This window comes from Hyla sarda, chromosome 11, assembly GCF_029499605.1.
Source record: "Hyla sarda isolate aHylSar1 chromosome 11, aHylSar1.hap1, whole genome shotgun sequence".
Taxonomy (NCBI): domain Eukaryota; kingdom Metazoa; phylum Chordata; class Amphibia; order Anura; family Hylidae; genus Hyla; species Hyla sarda.
The window spans coordinates 59,158,836-59,179,197 of record NC_079199.1 but is presented as its reverse complement, the minus strand read 5'-3'; the positions used below and the strand labels follow the sequence as shown (position 1 = coordinate 59,179,197).

The 20,362-nt window shown below is 42.3% G+C and overlaps 1 protein-coding gene across 1 annotated transcript in view; it reads right to left on the bottom strand.

Moving 5' to 3' along the window:
* FAM98B (family with sequence similarity 98 member B) overlaps nucleotides 1-20,362 on the bottom strand; it is a 53,570-nt gene that overhangs the window by 15,536 nt on the left and 17,672 nt on the right. Inside the window, exons 4-7 of the mRNA XM_056545944.1 lie at nucleotides 12,827-12,999; nucleotides 8,914-8,994; nucleotides 6,579-6,695; nucleotides 283-450 (exon numbers count right to left, since the gene is read on the bottom strand). Coding sequence (XP_056401919.1) covers nucleotides 283-450; nucleotides 6,579-6,695; nucleotides 8,914-8,994; nucleotides 12,827-12,999 — 539 coding nt within the window. The remainder of the gene's footprint in view (nucleotides 1-282; nucleotides 451-6,578; nucleotides 6,696-8,913; nucleotides 8,995-12,826; nucleotides 13,000-20,362) is intronic.

Here is a 20,362-nt window from a genome sequence, read left to right as displayed (position 1 = left end):
GGTCAGCTCATTATAGTCAATAGATTTCAGCGCCGGTCTGGCTGGGGTACGGGAGCGCCCGGTTTTCCCCTCCCCCAGCCGGATCCTGCAGCCGTAGCCTGAAAACGTGGTGTGGAAGCCCCCTTACCCACATCAAACATGTGCTTTTAAAAATTGTAAAAACGACATGAAACCAGTATCATCTCCACCACATTACTTGATGCCTTCAGACAGAAACATGTGAAAGATCGGCTTTAAATATTGTGAATGAAAATATATGATCTATTATCCTGGATAAATTACCTTATTGACAGGACAAACCATCTTCTCCCGAACTGACCCGCTGCTGGTACGCACTATCCTGGAGAGATCCTGTCTGGCAGCCAGGAGATGTGGCAAAGTGATTCCAGATTTTGGAGACAGTGAGTAACGGATTGGTTGGTAAACTTTTGCAATTTCATCAGTTTTTGCCTTAAAAAAAAAAAAAAAAAAAAAATATTCACAACCAATATATATTAAATAATATTTTTTTTTCTACATGAATATATCAACCACATCATAGAGGAAGGTAAACAGTTACCGCTATCGTAGTCTGAATATCTTGACAGATTTGGCTCAGAACTATATAATCTGAGATTTAAAACACTGTTAGGTGGAGGTCCTCTCCAATGATCACACTGATAACACATCCTAAATATAGACCACGAATGGAAAATAACCCTATAAAAGGTGCAACATGTCCCTTTATAGCAGTGGTCTCCGACCTGCGGACCTCCAGATGTTGCAAAACTACAATTCCCAGCATGCGGGACAGCCAAAGGCTGTCCGGGCATGCTGGGAGTTGTAGTTTTGCAACATCTGGAGGTCCGCAGGTTGAAGACCACTGCTTTATAGCATCCTCCAGAACCCAATCATTAGAGACCTTAGAAATAGCAGTATGATAAATTCAATGGTCATGTATTGATTCTCTGGGCGTGTGGCTTGTAGCATAAACATTTCCTGCTGCTATCAACACAGAAACCACTGAACATTTGTGGCTTGTATTGTTTGCCATGTGGACTTTACATTACACAAGCACAAGGCTAGTCATTACATAACTATTTGGCAAGCAGCCCCATGTGAATGTGTTGACAGACCTTTTTCTCATCATTCGCTCATTAAGAAATCACTTTTTATTCAATTGTATCAAGTGGGAGATTATACCAGTAAGGTAGCGTTTATTGTTGGAGTGGTTTAAAAATCAGGAAAACCTATTACAGTCCTACTGCTTTTATTTCAGGCGGCGGTGCTCACAATGGAGGTTTTGCATTGTAGTTTGTACTCTCTCTAGCTTATGTTATGACATACCATGCATTAGAATGGCTAGATTTACACTTGTCACGTGATGCAAAGTCAAAAGCACCACAGGATAATATAAATGTAGACAGTTACAATGCGTTTTGTAGGGAAATGCTGCCCTCATGTGCCATTTAATGTCACTGCATGTACTATCTTTGTAATGAATTTGTGACGTTTTTATACCCTTTAAAGGGGTACTCCGCCCCTGACATCTTATCCCCTATCCAAAAGGATAGGGGATAAGATGTTAGATCGCCGCGGTCCCGCTGCTGGGACCTTGGGGATCGCCACTGCGGCACCCCGCCATCATTACTGCACAGAGCGAGTTCGCTCTGTGCGTAATGACGGGCGATACAGGGGCCGGAGCAGCGTGACATCATTGCTCCGCCCCTCATGACATCACAGCCCGTCCCCTTAATGCAAGTCTATGGCAGGGGGTGTGACGACCGCCACGCCCCCTTCCCATAGACTTGTATTGACGGGGGCGGGCCGTGACGTAACGATGCTCCTGCCCCTGTATTGCCTGTCATTACGTGCAGAGCGATCTCGCTCTGCGCAGTAATGATAGCGGGGTGCCGCAGCAGCGATCCCCGAGGTCCCCAGCAGCGGGACCCCGGCGATCTGACATCTTATCCTCTATCCTTTGGCTACGGGGATAAGATGTCTAGGGGCGGAGTACCCCTTTAAAGGGGTTATCCAGGAAAATCTTTTTTTTATATACAGTGGTCCCTCAACATACGATGGTAATCCGTTCCAAATGGACCATCGTTTGTTGAAACCATCGCATGTTGAGGGATCCGTGCAATGTAAAGTATAGGACAGTGGTCTACAACCTACAGACCTCCAGATGTTGCAAAACTATAACACCCAGCATGTCCGGACAGCCGTTGGCTGTCCGGGCATGCTGGGTGTTGTAGTTTTGCAACATCTGGAGGTCCGCAGGTTGAAGACCACTGGTATTGGAGGTTATACTGACCTGTCCCCGCCGCTCCGGACCGTCACCGCTCATCACCGCTGCCCTGGATGTCGCCGGCCATCTCTGTCACCGCATCCCCGAGGTGTCCCCGACAAGGCCTCTGCTTCCCCGGCATCCGCGCTCTCCGTCGACGCCATCACGTCGCTACACACGCCGCTACTACTGGATGACGGGACGGCGTGCGCAGCGACGTGATGACGACGATGGAGAGCGACGACGATGCAGGGGATCCCGAAGAGGACGCGCCAGAGCCCCGAGGACAGGTAAGTGATGGTCAGCGGACCACACAGGGCACCGTAAACGGCTATCCGATGGCAGCTGAAGCAGGCTGCGCTGCCGGATAGCCGTTTATGCGATGGCCCCGACATACAAAATCATTGTATGTTGATGCTGCCTTCAACATGCGATGGCCTCTGAGAGGCCATCATATGTTGAAATTATCATATGTCGGGGCAATCGTAGGTCGAGGGGTCACTGTATAGCAACTGGCTCCAGAAAGTTAAACAGATTTGTAAATGACTTGTATTAACATTTTTTAATCCTTTCAGTACTTATGAGCTGCTGAAGTTGAGTTGTTTTTTTCCATCTAAGTACTCTCTGATGACACGTGTTTCGGGATCTGCAGTTTAGAAGCAAATCCCCATAGCAAACCTCTTCTACTTTGTGCAGTTCCCGAGACAAGCAGAGATGTCAGCAGAGAGCACTGTTACCAGACAGAAAACAACAACTCAACTTCAGCAGCTGATAATTATTGAAAGGATTAAGATTTTTTAATAGAAGTAATTTACAAATCTGTTTAACTTTCTGGGGCCAGTTGATAGGGAAAAAAAGGGGGGGGGGGAGAAAGGGTTTGCCTGGAATATCCCTTTAACATGTTGCGGCATTGTGCTACAATACAAAATGAATGAATTTTACTAATCTTTTTTTAATTGAATAGGAAGAAATAAAATATTGCATTGACATATGTATTCAGGCCCTTTACTCAGTACTTATTTGAAGCAGCTTTGGCAGTGATTACAGCCACCAGTCTTGTTGGGGGGTGATGCTACAGAGTTTGCACATCTTGATTTAGGGACTTTCTGCAATTTTTTTCTGCAGATCCTCTCAAGCTCTGTCAGGTTGGACGGAGACAGTAGGTAGAAGCCATATTCAGGTCTCTCCAAGGATGCTCAATTGGGTCCAAGTCAGGGCTCTGGCTGGACCACTCCAGGACATTCACCAATAGTTGTCCCTAAGACACTCCTGCGTTGACTATATTGCGTGCTTATGGTCATTGTCTTGTCGGTAGGTGAACTTCCAGCACAGTCTAAACACCCCCACAGCATGATGCTTCCACCACCATGTTTCACTATAGGGGTGGTATTGGGCAGATGATGAGCAGTGCCTGCTTTCCTTAGAATTAAAGGGGTACTCTGGTGAAAAACATTTTTTTTTTCTTTCTTTTGTTTAAATCAACTGGTGCCAGAAAGTTAAACAGATTTGTAAATGACTTTTATTAAAAAATCTTTACCCTTCCAGTACTTTTCAGCAGCTGTATGGTACAGAGGAATTTATTTTTAGTCTTGTCCACAGTGCTCTCTGCGGACACCTCTGTCAGTGTCAGGGACTTTCCAGAGCAGCATAGGTTTGCTATGGGGATTTCCTATCAGTTCCTGATACGGGCATCAGGTGTCAGCAGAGAGCACTGTGACAAGACAAAAAAGAAATTCAAAAATAAAATAATTTCCTCTCTAGCATACAACTGCTAAAAAGTACTGGAAGGGTAAAGATTTTTTAATAAAAAGTAATTTACTAATCTGTTTAACTTTCTGGCACCAGTTGATTTAAAAAAAATAAATAAATAAAGTTTTCCACCGGAGTACCCCCTTAAGGCCAAAGAGTTAAATCTTAGTTTTCCTATAACAAGAGAATCTTGTTTTTCTACTGTGTGAGATTCCTTAAGTTTTTTTTTTTTTTTATGTCTTTCATATGTATTTTACGGAGATTGGTGGAGTGCTGCAGTGAGAGTTTCTCCCATCTTCACACAGGATCTTTGGTGCTCAGCTAGAATGAGTACTATATTCTTGGTCACCTCTCTTTTGATTAGTTGGTTTGGTGGGTCGGCCAGCTTTAAGAAGAGTCCTAGATGTTCCATATTTCTTCTGATCCAGAATTATGGAGCTCACTGTGCTCTTAGGAATAGAGATGAGCGAAGTTACAGGAATTCGATTCGTCACAACCGACTCGGCGGTTGCTGACTTTATCCTGCATAAATTAGTTCAGCTTTCAGGTGCTCCGGTGGGCTGGAAAAGGTGGATACAGTCCTAGGAGAGAGTCTCCAGCCCACCGAAGCACCTGAAAGCTGGTCTCATTTATGCAGGCTAAAGTCAGCAACTGCCAAGCTGAGAAGTTTGTGAAGAATCGAATCACTGTAACTTCGCTCATCTCTACTTAGGAGCTTTCAGTTCAGGATTTTTTGTACCCTTCTTCATATCTGTGCTTCCACACATTCCTGCTCTAAGTCCTACAGGCAATACTTTCCCACCCATGGCTTTGTTTTTGCTCTAATATGCAGCTGTCAGACTTTAGACAGTGGTGTGTCCTACCAAATCATGTACAGTCAATTAATTTCACCACAGGTGACTCCAGTGAAGGTAGATAACTTATCCAAGATGATCAAGGAAAATGGGAAAGTGTCTAAATACTTATATTCATGTCAGTGGTTAGCATTTTCCTTCTTAATAAATTTGCTAACATTTCTAAAACTCTGTTTTCATTTTGACAGTATGGGGTGTTGAGTACAGAATAATGGGGGGGGGGCAGCGCATACATTTGTTTTATTTTAACACAAGGCCCGCAATTTACCCATCACCAAACTTTTAATATATTGTTCCTTATGTAATTATAAGACACTTTGCTTATTACTTGCTGTTAAAATTCTCAACCTTTATATGTTTTTAATGGGATTGAAAAAATGGCCACTAGGTGGCTCTGTTCTGTTCCCTGTGCAAGTCAAACAGGTAGTTTGGTCTCCTCCTGGCCTGAAAGGAGACCAAACTCTCGCAGACTTCGGCGACGCTGCACCTACTTTCTCCAGCCAGGAACTCACACAAAGTGAGCAAGGGGAGAGTTCTGATACACAGCTTTTTAAAGCTCGGAAACAAAATTTAAGGGAAGGGAGGGGTGTTCGGAGTAGTTAGAGAATATCTTAATTCATTTAGAAAATATGGTTTGATGACCGGTACTCTTTATCAAAATGTGAAAAAGTTAAAGGATCTGAAGACTTTGCAAATGCACTATATGGACACAACATATTTGACAGCACTGTACATAAAATATATTTATTACATCAGTTCCTGGCCCCCATCTATATATGCTAGGGTCAATTTTTAAGAAGTCAATAAATCTAGTCCAATGGACTTCATCCTGTGGCTCTCCAGCTATTGCAATACAACAATGGCTGCCTACACATGCTGGAAGTTGTAGTTTTGGAATAGCTGAAGAGCCACCAGTTGCTGTTTACTGAACAAGTTGATGTATTTTTAGCATGGAAAACACTCTAGGTAGATGCTGACATGATAAGATTTGAGCTCAGTGTTTAAATCACAATGCCATGAAGTTATCCAAATATAAAATGACACCACTTACTTTTAAATGTTTTGCTAAGAGGGCTCTAGAGAATAGCTTATCTACAGCTAGTGAAACAAAACAAACATACGTGAACTCTGTTTCTGTTACATTGGTAAAAGGAGGCAATGTTCCTAAAAATAATAAAAATATGGTACTTCTGAGCCCTGATTAACATTGACAGAAAATACATGGACATGAAGTGGAACAAAGGTGACACATACAGTATAAATAATTATGGCACACATTTAAACAAGTTTTTCCATGCAAACCTCTATGGAGATGGTCAGAAGCAAGTACATCTACCTCCCTGTTGGATTCTGTGGATGTAATGGTCACACGTGAAAGGTATGGGACCACATTTCATAGATTTTCACAGGATACATTATAAATGTATAATATACATTTAAAAGGCAAGAACCACCTTTATGTTCTGACTATGGAACATCTGTAAATATATCAGTATAAAGAATTTCGAAGATTCTGGTCATCAAAATCAACTGACTTCCTGTCTTGTACATCTATCATATACAGAAGCAACCAGGGTGTAAGACATTACACCCATCTAAGCAGCTTGTGACAAAATGTACAAGGATACATGATGCAGGATTATTCCTACCCATACACTTCTCACTGCAGTCCCTCTGCACTCCAGGTTACTATATTGCACGTCACTCACCTTAGCTCTGTCGGACCAACCAAACGACTGCACAGTGACATCCAAACGTTTTATTAACATTCTGCGCCGACACTCATATTCTTTACAGAGAGCTTCATTTATTTTCTCCAGACGATCCTATAAATGAAAGAGAAACAAATAACTTGTGCAATACAGTATTCTCAGTGTGGTAGTTCCATAGATATCCCAAGGCATCTTTAAAGGGAAACTCCAGTGGAAAACATTTTTTTTTCCCCCCAATATCAACTGGCTCCAGAAAGTTATACAGATTTGTACATTACTTCTATTTAAAAAAAAAATCTAAATCCTTTCAGTACTTATCAGCTGCTGTATACTACAGAGGAAGTTGAGTTGTTCTTTTCAGTCTGACCACAGTGCTCTCTGCTGACACCTCTGTCTGTGTCAGGAACTGTCCAGAGTAGGAGCAAATCCCAATAGCAAACCTCTCCTGCTCTGGACAGTTCCTGACACAGACAGAGGTGTCAGCAGAGAGCACTGTGGTCAGACTGTAAAGAACAACTCAACTTCATCTGTAGTATACAGCAGTTGATATCTGTTTAACCCCTTAAGGACGCAGGACGTAAATGTACGTCCTGGTGAGGTGGTACTTAACGCACCAGGACGTACATTTACGTCCTAAGCATAACCGCGGGCATCGGAGCGATGCCCGTGTCATGCGCGACTGATCCCGGCTGCTGATCGCAGCCAGGGACCCGCCGGCAATGGCAGACGCCCGCGATCTCGCGGGCGTCCGCCATTAACCCCTCAGGTGCCGGGATCAATACAGATCCCGGCATCTGCGGGAGTTCGCGATTTTAATGAACGATCGGATCGCCCGCAGCGCTGCTGCGGGGATCCGATCATTCATAACGCCGCACGGAGGTCCCCTCTCCTTCCTCCGTGCGGCTCCCGGCGTCTCCTGCTCTGGTCTGTGATCGAGCAGACCAGAGCAGGAGATGACCGATAATACTGATCTGTTCTATGTCCTATACATAGAACAGATCAGTATTAGCAATCATGGTATTGCTATGAATAGTCCCCTATGGGGACTATTCAAGTGTAAAAAAAAAAAATGTAAAAAAAGTGAAAAATCCCCTCCCCCAATAAAAAAGTAAAACGTCCGTTTTTTCCTATTTTACCCCCAAAAAGCGTAAAAAACATTTTTTATAGACATATTTGGTATCGCCGCGTGCGTAAATGTCCGAACTATTAAAATAAAATGTTAATGATCCCGTACGGTGAACGGCGTGAACGAAAAAAAATAAAAAAAAGTCAAAAATTCCTACTTTTTTAATACATTTTATAAAAAAAAAAAATTATAAAAAGTGTATTAAAAGTTTTTTTATATGCAAATGTGGTATCAAAAAAAAGTACAGATCATGGCGCAAAAAATGAGCCCCCATACCGCCACTTATACGGAAAAATAAAAAAGTTAGAGGTCATCAAAATAAAGGGATCATAAACGTACTAATTTGGTTAAAAAGTTTGTGATTTTTTTTAAGCGCAACAATAATATAAAAGTATATAATAATGGGTATCATTTTAATCGTATTGACCCTAAGAATAAAGAACACACGTCATTTTTACCATAAATTGTACGGCGTGAAAACAAAACCTTCTAAAATTAGCAAAATTGCGTTTTTCGTTTTAATTTCCCCACAAAAATAGTGTTTTTTGGTTGCGTCATACATTTTATGATATAATGAGTGATGTCGTTACAAAGGACAACTGGTCACGCAAAAAATAAGCCCTCATACTAGTCTGTGGATGAAAATATAAAAGAGTTATGATTTTTAGAAGGCGAGGAGGAAAAAATGAAAACGTAAAAATTTAATTGTCTGAGTCCTTAAGGCCAAAATGGGCTGAGTCCTTAAGGGGTTAATTTTCTGGCACAAAAAAAAAAAAAAAATTTATACATATAATAATATCTATCTATCCATCTATCTACATCTACCTATCTATCTATCTATATATATATGTATATTTGTTTTCTACCAGAGTACCCCTTTAAAGATAAAATATGACAGACAGATGTCAATGTTGGGCACAAAAAAAAATAAAATTATTGTGATATGTTCCATTAGATATGGTCCTACAAAAACTTACTCTCTGTAATAATGCACTGAATGGCACTATACAATGGCAGGCAGAACTCCATGTGCCTCAGTATACTGCCTCATGGACTGCCTAAAGCTCTTCCATGTACATGAGGCCACATTATGGATGACATGCTAGTTCTATGTATTTTTTCAGACTTCTATGATGGATGAGGTGTATATATTATAGATACAGGATGGCCACAGATCCAGACATATGAATTTTGCAGCTTTCTCACCAGCTGTTGTACATTCAGATCCACATTGAGCAGTGCCTGGTCAATGCAGGCAGCCTTAGCTTTTGGTAAGAGTTCAGAAATCTGCAAGCAATGGAAACATTTGGGTTAATGATATACAAATTTGCTGATCTAAATATAAATACAAGAAGTTATTCAAAGTCTAAGATCGGGCTAACTCCCTTGATTTTCCTGACAGAAGTTTGTTCATCTCAAGCCAAGAAATAGAGTTAGACACGTCCTACGGACAAAGATCTCTCCAAGGATTTTCTCCCTGCAGCCACTCTGAGCTGGTGTGTAACTCACTACCTACACAGTACACAGGTGTCCATAACCCTACTGGTCAGAGGACACTCATCTCATTTAGAGAATCTATTAAAAATATCCAAATGCTGATAATCCTCTTTCTAAAAACATAAGCAACATATACTTCAAAACTTGCTAATATATTGTTCCATATGCTACCCATCAGCATCTAAAATCATAATTCAACATAAACCAGCTGTCTCCTTTTCAGTAGCCATTTGGCTGTTCAAAGTTGATCACATTTATTGAATGGAGGAATTACTAGCCTGGGAAAGTAGGACCGATCATGTTTTGTAGTAAAAGGTAAAATCACGGGCTATGTTTCCCTAAGTGGAACTGCAGCATAAGTGAAGGGTGGTAATGGCCATGAAAGACAGTTACCGGTATAACCTAAATATACAAATGTAAGACACTACGTGCTGTAAGGGTAAGCTGAAATTTATATATGCACAAGCAAGAGTTGTATCAAACACACATAACTGGTATTATGCTATGGATGTAAACGTATACATATGTATATCCCATGCAGTACAATAATTGTACCTCTCACACTTGTTTGAGGTAAAGTAGTTGCTTTGGGCCATTTAGTTCCTAGAACTGGATCTTAGTACTCTGTTAATCATTCACTGGCCTCGTTTAAAAGGAAATTTAACATACCGTATTTTTTGCCATATAAGACACATTTTTTCTTCCCCAAAACTTGGGGGGGGGAGTTGGTGCATCTTATACGGCAAATACACATTAAAACCGTGTCCTATCGCGGCGGTCTGTGCAGCCATCAACGGCCGGGACCCGCGGCTAATACAGGACATCACCGATCACGGTGATGCCCTGTATTAACCCTTCAGACGTGGCGATCAAAGCTGACCGCCACGTCTGAAGCGAAAGTGACACTAACCCGGCTGCTCAGTCTGGCTGTTCGGGACCGCCGCGGTGAAATCGGGGCGTCCCGAACAGCTTACAGGACACCGGGAGGGACCTTACCTGCCTCCTCAGTGTCTGCTCCGTGCCGGGATCCCCTGCATGGCCGGCGCTCTCCTTCGTCGTCATCACGTCGTCACGCACGCCGTCCCGTCATCCAATAGGAGCGGCGTGCATAGCGACGTGATGGCGGCGATGGAGAGCGAGGATACCGGGCAGCAGAGACGTTCCGGAGCGACGGGGACACGGCGACAGCGATGGAGGGAGACATCCAGGGCAGCGGTGACTGGTCCAGAGCGGCGGGGACACGCGAGTATTACCTCCTATACCAGTGGTCTTCAACTTGCGGACCTCCAGATGTTGCAAAAATACAACTCCTGGCATGCTCGGACAGCCAACGGCTGTCCGGGCATGCTCGGAGTTGTAGTTTTGCAACATCTGGAGGCCCGCAGGTTGAAGGTTCAGAATCTTTTTTTCTAGATTTTCACCCTTTAAAATTGGGTGCGTCTTATATGCCGGAGCGTCTTATATGGTGAAAAATAAGGTATCTATAAATGTTGGCTTATATGTGTTTTATCCTACAGTGCACACTGTTTGTAAGATATTAGCAGGTTCCTTTGTAAGCAATGAGTCGGGGGGGGGGGGGGTTAAACTTAAGCAGTGCTAAAGTCAATTGTAGCAGAATATAAATATTTATAATAATCTGTTGACTGTCTGAATCAACAAATGGAAATGCACCCTCAGGTTTATGGATAAAACCAACAGAAAGTAATTTTAGGGTGCGTTCACACGCCATTTGTTCTTGAGGGTTTTCCACTGTGTATTTCAAAGTGGACGGGCTCTTCTCGGCTGTCCGTAGCAGATTTTCCATGGCGGAATTTACGTTGTGGAAAATCCGCCGCAGTCCCTATTAACTTCAATGGGGCTTGTGGCGGATTTTCCGCAGCGTAAATTCCTCCGTGGAAAATCTGCTGTGGACAGCCGAGAAGAGCCCGTCCCTTGTCAAATACGCAGTGGAAAACCCGCAAAAACAAATAGCGAGTGAACGCACCCTAAAGGAGGTTTCACTTTCTTTTCAGGGATTAGGAAGCAGGGTCGCTGCCGCTCTTAAGTCCCAGGCAGAAGTGGCAATATGATATCCCTGTATACCTAGCATAAGACGCCGCAGCCAATCAGTAAATGGCCTCAGTGATCATGTGAAACCTTCAACCAATTTGACCACCATCTATGAACGCATGAAAGCTAGAATCCGACTGGTTGCTATGGGCAGCTATTGATTTTACACACAAAGCATACAGTATCTCAAAATTATAAAGGCTTTGTGGTACATGTAGGGTAGTTGGGGTGTTGCTGTCCTGGATTATAAAAGGGCGCTGTTAACCCTTGTCATTTGTGACGCCAGGATGAGGGTTAAATACTGTAATGGTGCTGGGCCTATCGCCACCCTTCCCAAGAGCGATAGGTGAATGCGTAATAAATAGATTGTCCACGACCACTGTCAACTAAAACTTGCAGGAACTTTTACTGAAGATTTTCTGAAGTAGACAATAGCAATAACAGTCCAGATAAAGTCTATTTGTAGTTGAGCAGCGATTGACAGTTGGTTGGGATCAGATAAGCTCAATTTAGCTTTAGAAAGATTCCGTTGCATAGATCCGCTGGATTTAGGGGTGCATTTAGGTCCAGTGATCTAGCGGAGAGTAGCGGGGAATTATTTATATATAACCGCTGTGGTGTAGGCTGAGGCTGCAAGGCTTTGGCCTAGTAAACGTACTTGAAAGTTGCGGAGGTTTTACCTTGTTCAGAGTCAGCAACCCAAGAGAGAAGATTAATGGCCGCAGCTCCCTTATATGGGCAGGGGCTGGCCGTTTTGGATTGGTCCAAAACAACTGTCAATCACCGTTACACGGCATTATGGGAAAACACGTGACTCAAGGACCACCTAAGGTCCTTCAACATACCATAGAGTTCCGAACCGAGTCACATGACCCGCAGGTCCTGCGACGCTAAACAAGTGAGTAACACAATATATACATTTACAATGATAATATTTATAAATATCAAGTTACTAAGGGGTGAATAGGGGCTAATTAGGGAAGCAAAACTCGACAGTTCCATGAAGTCTAGCAGACTGTTTTCACCATTCTTTGGCCTCAGGTAAACAGGACAACATTCTGTGACATCAATAAGTCATAGGCATGTAACTTGTGTCACATAAAGCTACCCAAGCACAAAAATCATTCTGTCAAGTGTCATCTATCCCAGCTGCATATAAAGCACACAGTTGAGTGTCACATTGTACTCCTATTGACAGATATTAAGTTTTAGAAGACTCTTCATATTCCCAGCCGTAAAGCATACTGAAGAGATGTCTAATAAGGTTGGCATAAGGCTGGTGGTAGCACATAGAATAGAAATGGTAAGCAGACGGATTTTTGGTAATAAGTATACAAAAGGACTGTAACAAAAATGGGCACGTGAAGAGCACGAGACTCATAACTGGATACCAGAATATTCACAGCTACACAAAGTAGAGAATCAAGGTGTCTTATCATAACCCAATATTACAATAGCTAAATCTGCAGAATGAAAAGGAATAAATTCATTGCTACAGTTTTGTGAATCTTCATCTCCTGTGGAGAAATCTAATCTAATATTTAGGTCCAGTTAGCAGATGTGAGGCCCTCACCTTTTCCTCCACACTCTTTAACATAGACACAATATTTGAAGATGACTGTTCAGGAAGTCGAAGAGCTGCACAGATCGTTCTGACTTCTTTACACACTTCACCACCAGGATCCGAGTCTTTCTGCTTGTGGTTTTGTAAAATTTGCAAGGCCTGAAGCTCTGAACCTAAAAACACTGGAAAGAATCAGAAAGAACATGAGGTACTAGACTTCAATGTTTAGGTGGACATTAAAATTATCCTTTGCATGCAGCACATCTCCCCTATGGGAATGTGCAGACAACATACAGTGTGGTAAAAAAGTATTTAGTCAGCCACCAATTGTGCAGGTTCTCCCACTTAATAAGATGAGGCCTGTAATTTTCATCATAGGTAAAGTACACATCAACTATGAGAGACATAAATGAGAAAAAAATAATCCATAAAATCAATGTCTGATTTTTAAATTTATTAGCAAATTATGGTGGAAAATAAGTATTTGGTCTCCTACAAACAAGCTAGATTTCTGGCTCTCACAGACCTGTAACTTCTTTAAGAGTCTCCTCCTCTTACCTGTATTAACCCCTTAACGACCAAGGACGTATATTTACGTCCTTGGCCGGCTCCCGCGATATAACGCGGGGTCCCCCGAGTCATATTGGGTCGTCCCGGCATGTATCTGATGCCGGGACCCAGGGCAAATAGCGCGCGGCAGCAATCGCGGTGCCGCGCAACTATTAACCCTTTAGACGCGGCGTGCAAAGTTGAATGCCGCGTCGAAAACAAAAGTGAAAGCTGCCCGGCTGCTCAGCGGGGCTGATCGGGACTACCGCAGTGAAAATGCGGTGTCCCGATCAGCTGGGACACGAGCGGAGGTCCTCTTACCACCTGCCTCCGGTGTGTCCTTTCGGCGATTGATTGCTCCAAGCCTGAGATGCAGGCTTGAGCAATCGACCGCCGATAACTCTGATCATTGCAAAGCTATGGCTTTGCAGTTAACAGTTCTGGCAATCAGTGTGTGCAGTGTTATAGGTCCCTATGGGAGCTATAACACTGCAAAAAATAAAAAATAAAATAAATAAATAAAGGGTCAAAAAAATAAAATAAGTTAATATATGTGATTTAACCCTTTCCTTAACCCCTTAAGGACCAGGGGTTTTTCCGTTTTTGCACTTTCGTTTTTTGCCCCTTGCCTTTAAAAAATCATAACTCTTTCAATTTTGCACCTAAAAATTCATATGATTGCTTATTTTTTGCACCACCAATTCTACTTTCCAGTGACATTAGTAATTTTACCCAAAAATCTTAGGTGAAACGGAAAAAAAATCATTGTGAGACAAAATTGAAAAAAAAACAAAACGCAGTTTTGTAAATTTTGGGGGGTTCCGTTACTACGTAGTACATTTTTCGGTAAAAGTGACACCTTATCTTTATTTTGTAGGTTCATACGATTAAAATGATACCCTACTTGTACAGGTTTGATTTTGTCGTACTTCTGAAAAAAATTATAACTTCATGCAGGAAAATTTATACGTTTAAAATTGTCATCTTCTGACCCCTATATCTTTTTTATTTTTCCGCATATGGGGCGGTATGAGGGGTCATTTTTTGAAGTTTTTAACGGTACCATTTTTGCATTGATAGGACTTATTGATCACTATTTTGGACTTTGGAATTTTTTTTGCGCGTACGCCATTGACCGTGCGGTTTAATTAACGATATATTTTTATAATTCGGACATTTCCGCACGCGGCGATACCACATATGTTTATTTTTATTTACACTTTTTTTTATGGGAAAAGGGGGGTGATTCAAACTTTTAATAGAGGGGGTTAAATGATCTTTATTCACTTTTTTTTTTGCAGTGTTATAGCTCCCATAGGGACCTATAACACTGCACACACTTTCTCATAGGAAACCAGTGATCGATGATTCTGCCGCTTGACTGCTCATGCCTGGATCTCAGGCACTGAGCAGTCATTCGGCGATCGGACAGCGAGGAGGCAGGTAGGGACCCTCCGGCTGTCCTATAAGCCGTTCGGGATGCCGCGATTTCGCCGCGGCTATCCCGCACAGCCCACTGAGCTAACCGGCACTTTTTACTTACATTTTTAGCCGCGTGGCTCAGCTTTGAGCTATTAGCGGCGGGTCCCGGCTTCACTCTGACGCCGGGCCCGCCGTGATATGATGTGAGGTCACCGTGGGACCCAGAGTTATATCACGGGAGCGGGACCAAGGACGTACTCAAACGTCCTTGGTCCTTAAAATGTTAATAAAAGTTCAAATCCCCCCCCACTTTTCCCATAAAAAACAAAAAATAAAAAAAACAAAAAAAAACACCATGTAAATAAAAATAAATATGAACATATGTTGCATCGCCGCTTGCATAAATGTCCGAACTATAAAAATACATAATTAAACAGCACGGTCAATGGCGTATGCACAAAAAAAATTTAACATATTTTTGGTCACTTTTTATATCATGAAAAGAATAAAAAGCGATCAAAAAGTCAGATCAATACAAAAATGGTACTGCTAGAAACGTCAGATCATGGCGCAAAAAATGAGCCCTCATACCGCCCCATATGCGGAAAAATCAAGAAGTTATAGGGGGTCAGAAGATGACAATTTTAAACGTACAAATATTTCTGCATGTAGTTATGATTTTTTACAGAAGTACAACAAAATCAAACCTATATAAGTAGGGTATCATTTTAATCGTATGGACCTACATAATAAAGATAACGTGTCATTTTTACCGAAAAATGCACTGCGTAGAAACGGAAGCCCCCAAAAGTTACAAAATGGCGTTTTTTCTTCAATTTCGTCGTGCAATGATTTTTTTTTTCGTTTCGCCGTAGATTTTTGGGTAAAATGACTGATGTCACTGCAAAGTAGAATTGGTGGCGCAAAAAATAAGCCATCATATGGATTTATAAGTGCAAAATTGAAAGGGTTATGATTTTTAAAAGGTGGGGACGAAAAAACGAAAGTGCAAAAACGAAAAAACCCATGGTCCTGTGAGGGGTTAAGGACACAGCCCATTTTCACCTTAAAGGGGTACTCCGATGCTAAGACATCTTATCCCCTATCCAAACGATAGGGGATAAGATGCCTGACTGCGGGGGTCCCACCGCTGGGGACCCCCGTGATCTTCCACGCCGCACCCAGTTAGCATCAGCTCCCGGAGCGTGCTCGCTCTGGGTCTTATTACTAGCGATCACAGGGACGGAGCATAGTGACGTCACGGCTCCGCCCCCTCAATGTAAGCCTATGGAGGGGGTGTGACGCTCCCTCCGTAGGCTTGCATTGAGGGGGCGGAGCGTGATGTCACACGGGGGCGGAGCCGTGACGTCACTATGCTCCGTCCCTGTGATCGCTAGTAATCAGACCCGGAGCGAGCACGGAGCTGATGCTAACGGGGTGCGGCGTGGAGGATCACGGGGGTCCCCAGCGGTCAGGCATCTTATCCCCTATCCTTTGGATAAGGGATAAGATGTCTTAGCGTCGGAGTGCCCCTTTAAAAGGACAGCCCTTTTTTGAAATTCTGACCACTGTCACTTTATGCATTAATAACTCTGAGATGCTTTTACCGTTTATTCTGATTCAGAGACTTTTTTCGTGACATATTCCGCTTTAACATAGTGGTAAATTATCGTCGTTACTTGCATCCTTTCTTGGTGAAAAATCCCCAAATTTCATGAAAATGTGTCAATTTAGCATTTTTCGAGCTTTGAAACTCTGCTTGTAAGGAAAATGGATATTCCAAATAAAAGTTATATTGATTCACAAATATAATATGTCTACTTCATGTTGGCATCAAAAAGTTGACATGTTTTTACTTTTTGAAGACATTAGAGGGCTTCAAAGTATAGCAGCAATTTTCACGACAATTTCAAAATCTGAATTTTTCAGGGACCAGTTAAGTTTGAAGTGGATTTGAGGGGCCTGTGAGAAATACCCCATAAATGACCCCATTATAGAAACTACACCGCTCAAAGTATTCAAAATGACATTTGATATATAAATGAAAAAAGGAAATTAAAACAAGGAATAACTAAATTAAAAACAAAGGAAGTAAGGTATGTAGAAGACAATAAAAGGGCTAGCCGACTATTTTAATGAATACTCTGCTCAGTTTTTACCAGAAGAAAAAGAAGGAAAAGGACCTCAATTAGGGAGGATGACTAACGAATCGTTTGATGCATGTGTCTAGACAGCAAATGTAGAACCTCTTCCTCTGTAAAAAGTGAAGACAAATAAGTCACAGGGGCCTGATGGGATACACCCAAAATTATTAAAAGAGCTTAGCGATGAATTAGCAAATCCGTCAACAGATTTATTTTACCAATAACTGGTAACAGGAGTCGTCCCGGAAGATTAGAAATTAGCAAATGTCATGCCCATTCACAAGAAAGGTAGTAGGGAGGAATCAAGCAACTATAGGCCAGTAAGTCTGACATCAATGGCGGGGAAATTTATGGAAATGCTACTAAAGTATAGGATTGTGGAACATCTAAAATCACATGGATTGCAAGGTGAAAAACAACATGGGTTTACTTCAGGGAGATCATGTCAAACAAATCTTATTGATTTTTTTGACTGGGTGACTAAAATAATAGATGGCGGAGGGGAAGTAGACATCGCATATCTAGATTTTATTAAGGCTTTTGACACTGTCCCACATAGAAGACTTATCAATAAACTACAGTCATTGAGCTTGGACTCCCATATTGTTGAGTGGATTAGGCAGTGGCTGAGTGACAGACAACAGAGGGTCGTAGTCAATGGAGTATATTCAGAGCAAGGTCTTGTTACCAGTGGGGACCTCAGGGATCTGTACTGGGACCAATATTGTTTAATATCTTCATTAGTGATATTACAGAAGGTCTCGATGGTAAATTATGTCTATATGCTGATGACACAAAGATATGTAACAGGGTTGATGTTCCAGAGGGATATGCCAAATAGAAAATAATTTAGGCAAACTAGAAGAATGGTCCCTGCTAGCCCGATACAGGGCTAAATCTATGAACAATTCACCTGCCCGGCGCCCAAAACTACTTGTCCCGGGAGTCGGGCGATAGGATTTCCACATCCCTGGGTCAGAACTCTGGCAACTGAAATTTAATGTGGATAAGTGCAAGATAATGCACCTGGGGCGTAAAAACCCTCGGGCAGAATATAGAATATTTGACACAGTCCTGACCCCTGTATTTGAGGAAAGGGATTTAGGAGTAAATTATTTAAGAAGACTTAAACGGTAGGAAGACAATGTAATAGAGCAGCAGGAAACGCTAGCGGAATGCTTGGATGTGTAGAGAGAGGTATAAGCAGTAGAAAGAGAGAAGTGCTCATGCCGCTGTACAGAACACTGGTGATGCCTCACTTGAAATATTGTGCGCAGTACTGGAGGCCGTAACTCAAAAAGGATATAGATACTCAAGAAAGAGTTCAGAGAAGAGCTACTAAACTAGTACATGGATTGCAGGATAAAACTTACCAGGAAAGGTTAAAAGGACCTTAACAGGTATAGCTTGGAAGAAAGAAGAGACAGAGGGGATACGATAGAGACTTTTAAATACATAAAGGGAATTAACACGGTAAAGGAGGAGAGCATATTTAAGAGAAGAAAAACTACCACAAGAGGACATAGTTTTAAATTAGAGGGGCAAAGGTTTCTGCAGTGATATCAGGAAGTATTACTTTACTGAGAGAGTAGTGGATATATGGAATAGCCTTCCTGCAGAAATGGTCACTGCAAATACAGTGAAGGAAACATACATGGGATAAGCATAAGGCTATCCTTCATATAAGATAGGGCCAGGGACTATTGATAGGATTCAGATTATTGGGCAGACTAGATGGGCCAAATGGTTCTTATCTGCAGACACATTTTATGTTTTTATTGATAACCCTTTAGGTGTTTCACAAGAAAAGAAGCAAAGTGGAGGAGAAAAATCAAAAACTGCATTTTTTACACCAACATGTTCTTGTAGCCCCTTCCCCCCCCCCCCCCCCCCATTTTTAAAAGTGGTATAAGGGGAAAAAGCCCCCCAAAATTTGTAGCCCAATTTCTCTCAAGTATGGAAATACCTCATATGTTGACATAAAGTGCTCTGCGGGCTCACAACATGGCTCAAGAGGGAAAGAGTAACTGAGGGATTTTTTAAAACAAATTTTGCTGTCATCGTTTTTGGGGGCCATGTTGCATTTAGGAAGCCCATGGTGCCAGAACAGCATAATAACCCTCACATGGCATACTATTTTGGACGTTACACCCCTCAAGGAACGTAACAAAGGGTATAGTGAGCCTTAACACCTCACAGGTGTTTGACGACTTTGCGTTGAAGTTGGATGTGAAAATGGAAAATGCGATTTTTTAACACAAAAATGGTGTTACCCCAAATTTTTCTTTTTCACAAGGGGTAATAGGTGAAAATGGACACCACAATTTTAAGGCTAATTTCTCCCGATTAAGGAACCGCCCCATATGTGGATGTTAACTGCTCTGCTGGCGCACTACAGGTCTCAGAACAGAAAGAGCACCATTGGACTTTTGGAGGGAGAATTTTGTTGAAATTGAAGTTAGGAGCCATGTGCGTTTATAAACCTCCCATGATGCCAGAACAGCAGAAACCTCCCCACATGTGATACCATTTTGGAAACTCTCCCCCCCCCTCAGGAACGTAAGAAGTCTTACACCTCACAGATTTTTTGAACAGTGGGACGAAAAAGTGAAAAATTAGATTTTTTTAACACTAAAATGGTGTTACTCCAAATTCTTCCATTTTCACATGGTGTAATAGGAGAAAATGGACCCCAAAATTTGAAACCCAATTTCTCCCAGTTAAGAAAACGCCCCATATGTGGACGTTAAGTGCTCTGCTGGCGCGCTACAGGTCTCAGAACAGAAGGAGCGCCATTGGACTTTTGGAGAGAGAATTTTGCTGAAATTGAAGTCGGGGGCCATGTGCGTTTACAAACCTCCAATAGTGCCAGAGCAGCAGAAACCCCCGACATGTGACACCATTTTGGAAACTAAACCCCTCACAGAATTTAATAAGGTGCAGTAAGCATTTTACACCCCACTGGCATTTGACAGATCTTTGGTACCGTGGGCTGACACCTGTAGGGTGTAAATGCTCACTTCACCCATTATTACATTCCTTGAGGGGTGTAGTTTGCAAAATGGGGTCAAATGTGGGGGGAATTGAAGGCCATGCGTGTTTACAAAGCCCCCCGTGGTGCCAGAACAATGGACGGGGGGTCCACTGTTCTGGCACCACGGGGGGCTTTGTAAACACACATGGCCTTCAATTCCAGAATCATTCTCTCTCCAAAAGCCCAATGGCGCTCCTTCTCTGTGTAGGGGTATGTTTATATGTAGTGTTTTACCCTTTGTTTTGTGTAGATGTAGTGTAGTGTTTTTAGGGTACAATCACACGGGCAGGGGTTGAAAGCGAGTTTCACGCTGGGAATTTGCGCTGCAGTGGAGAAACTCCCTGCAAATCCCCGCCCGTGTGATTGTACCCTGTACATTCACATTTGGGGGGGGGG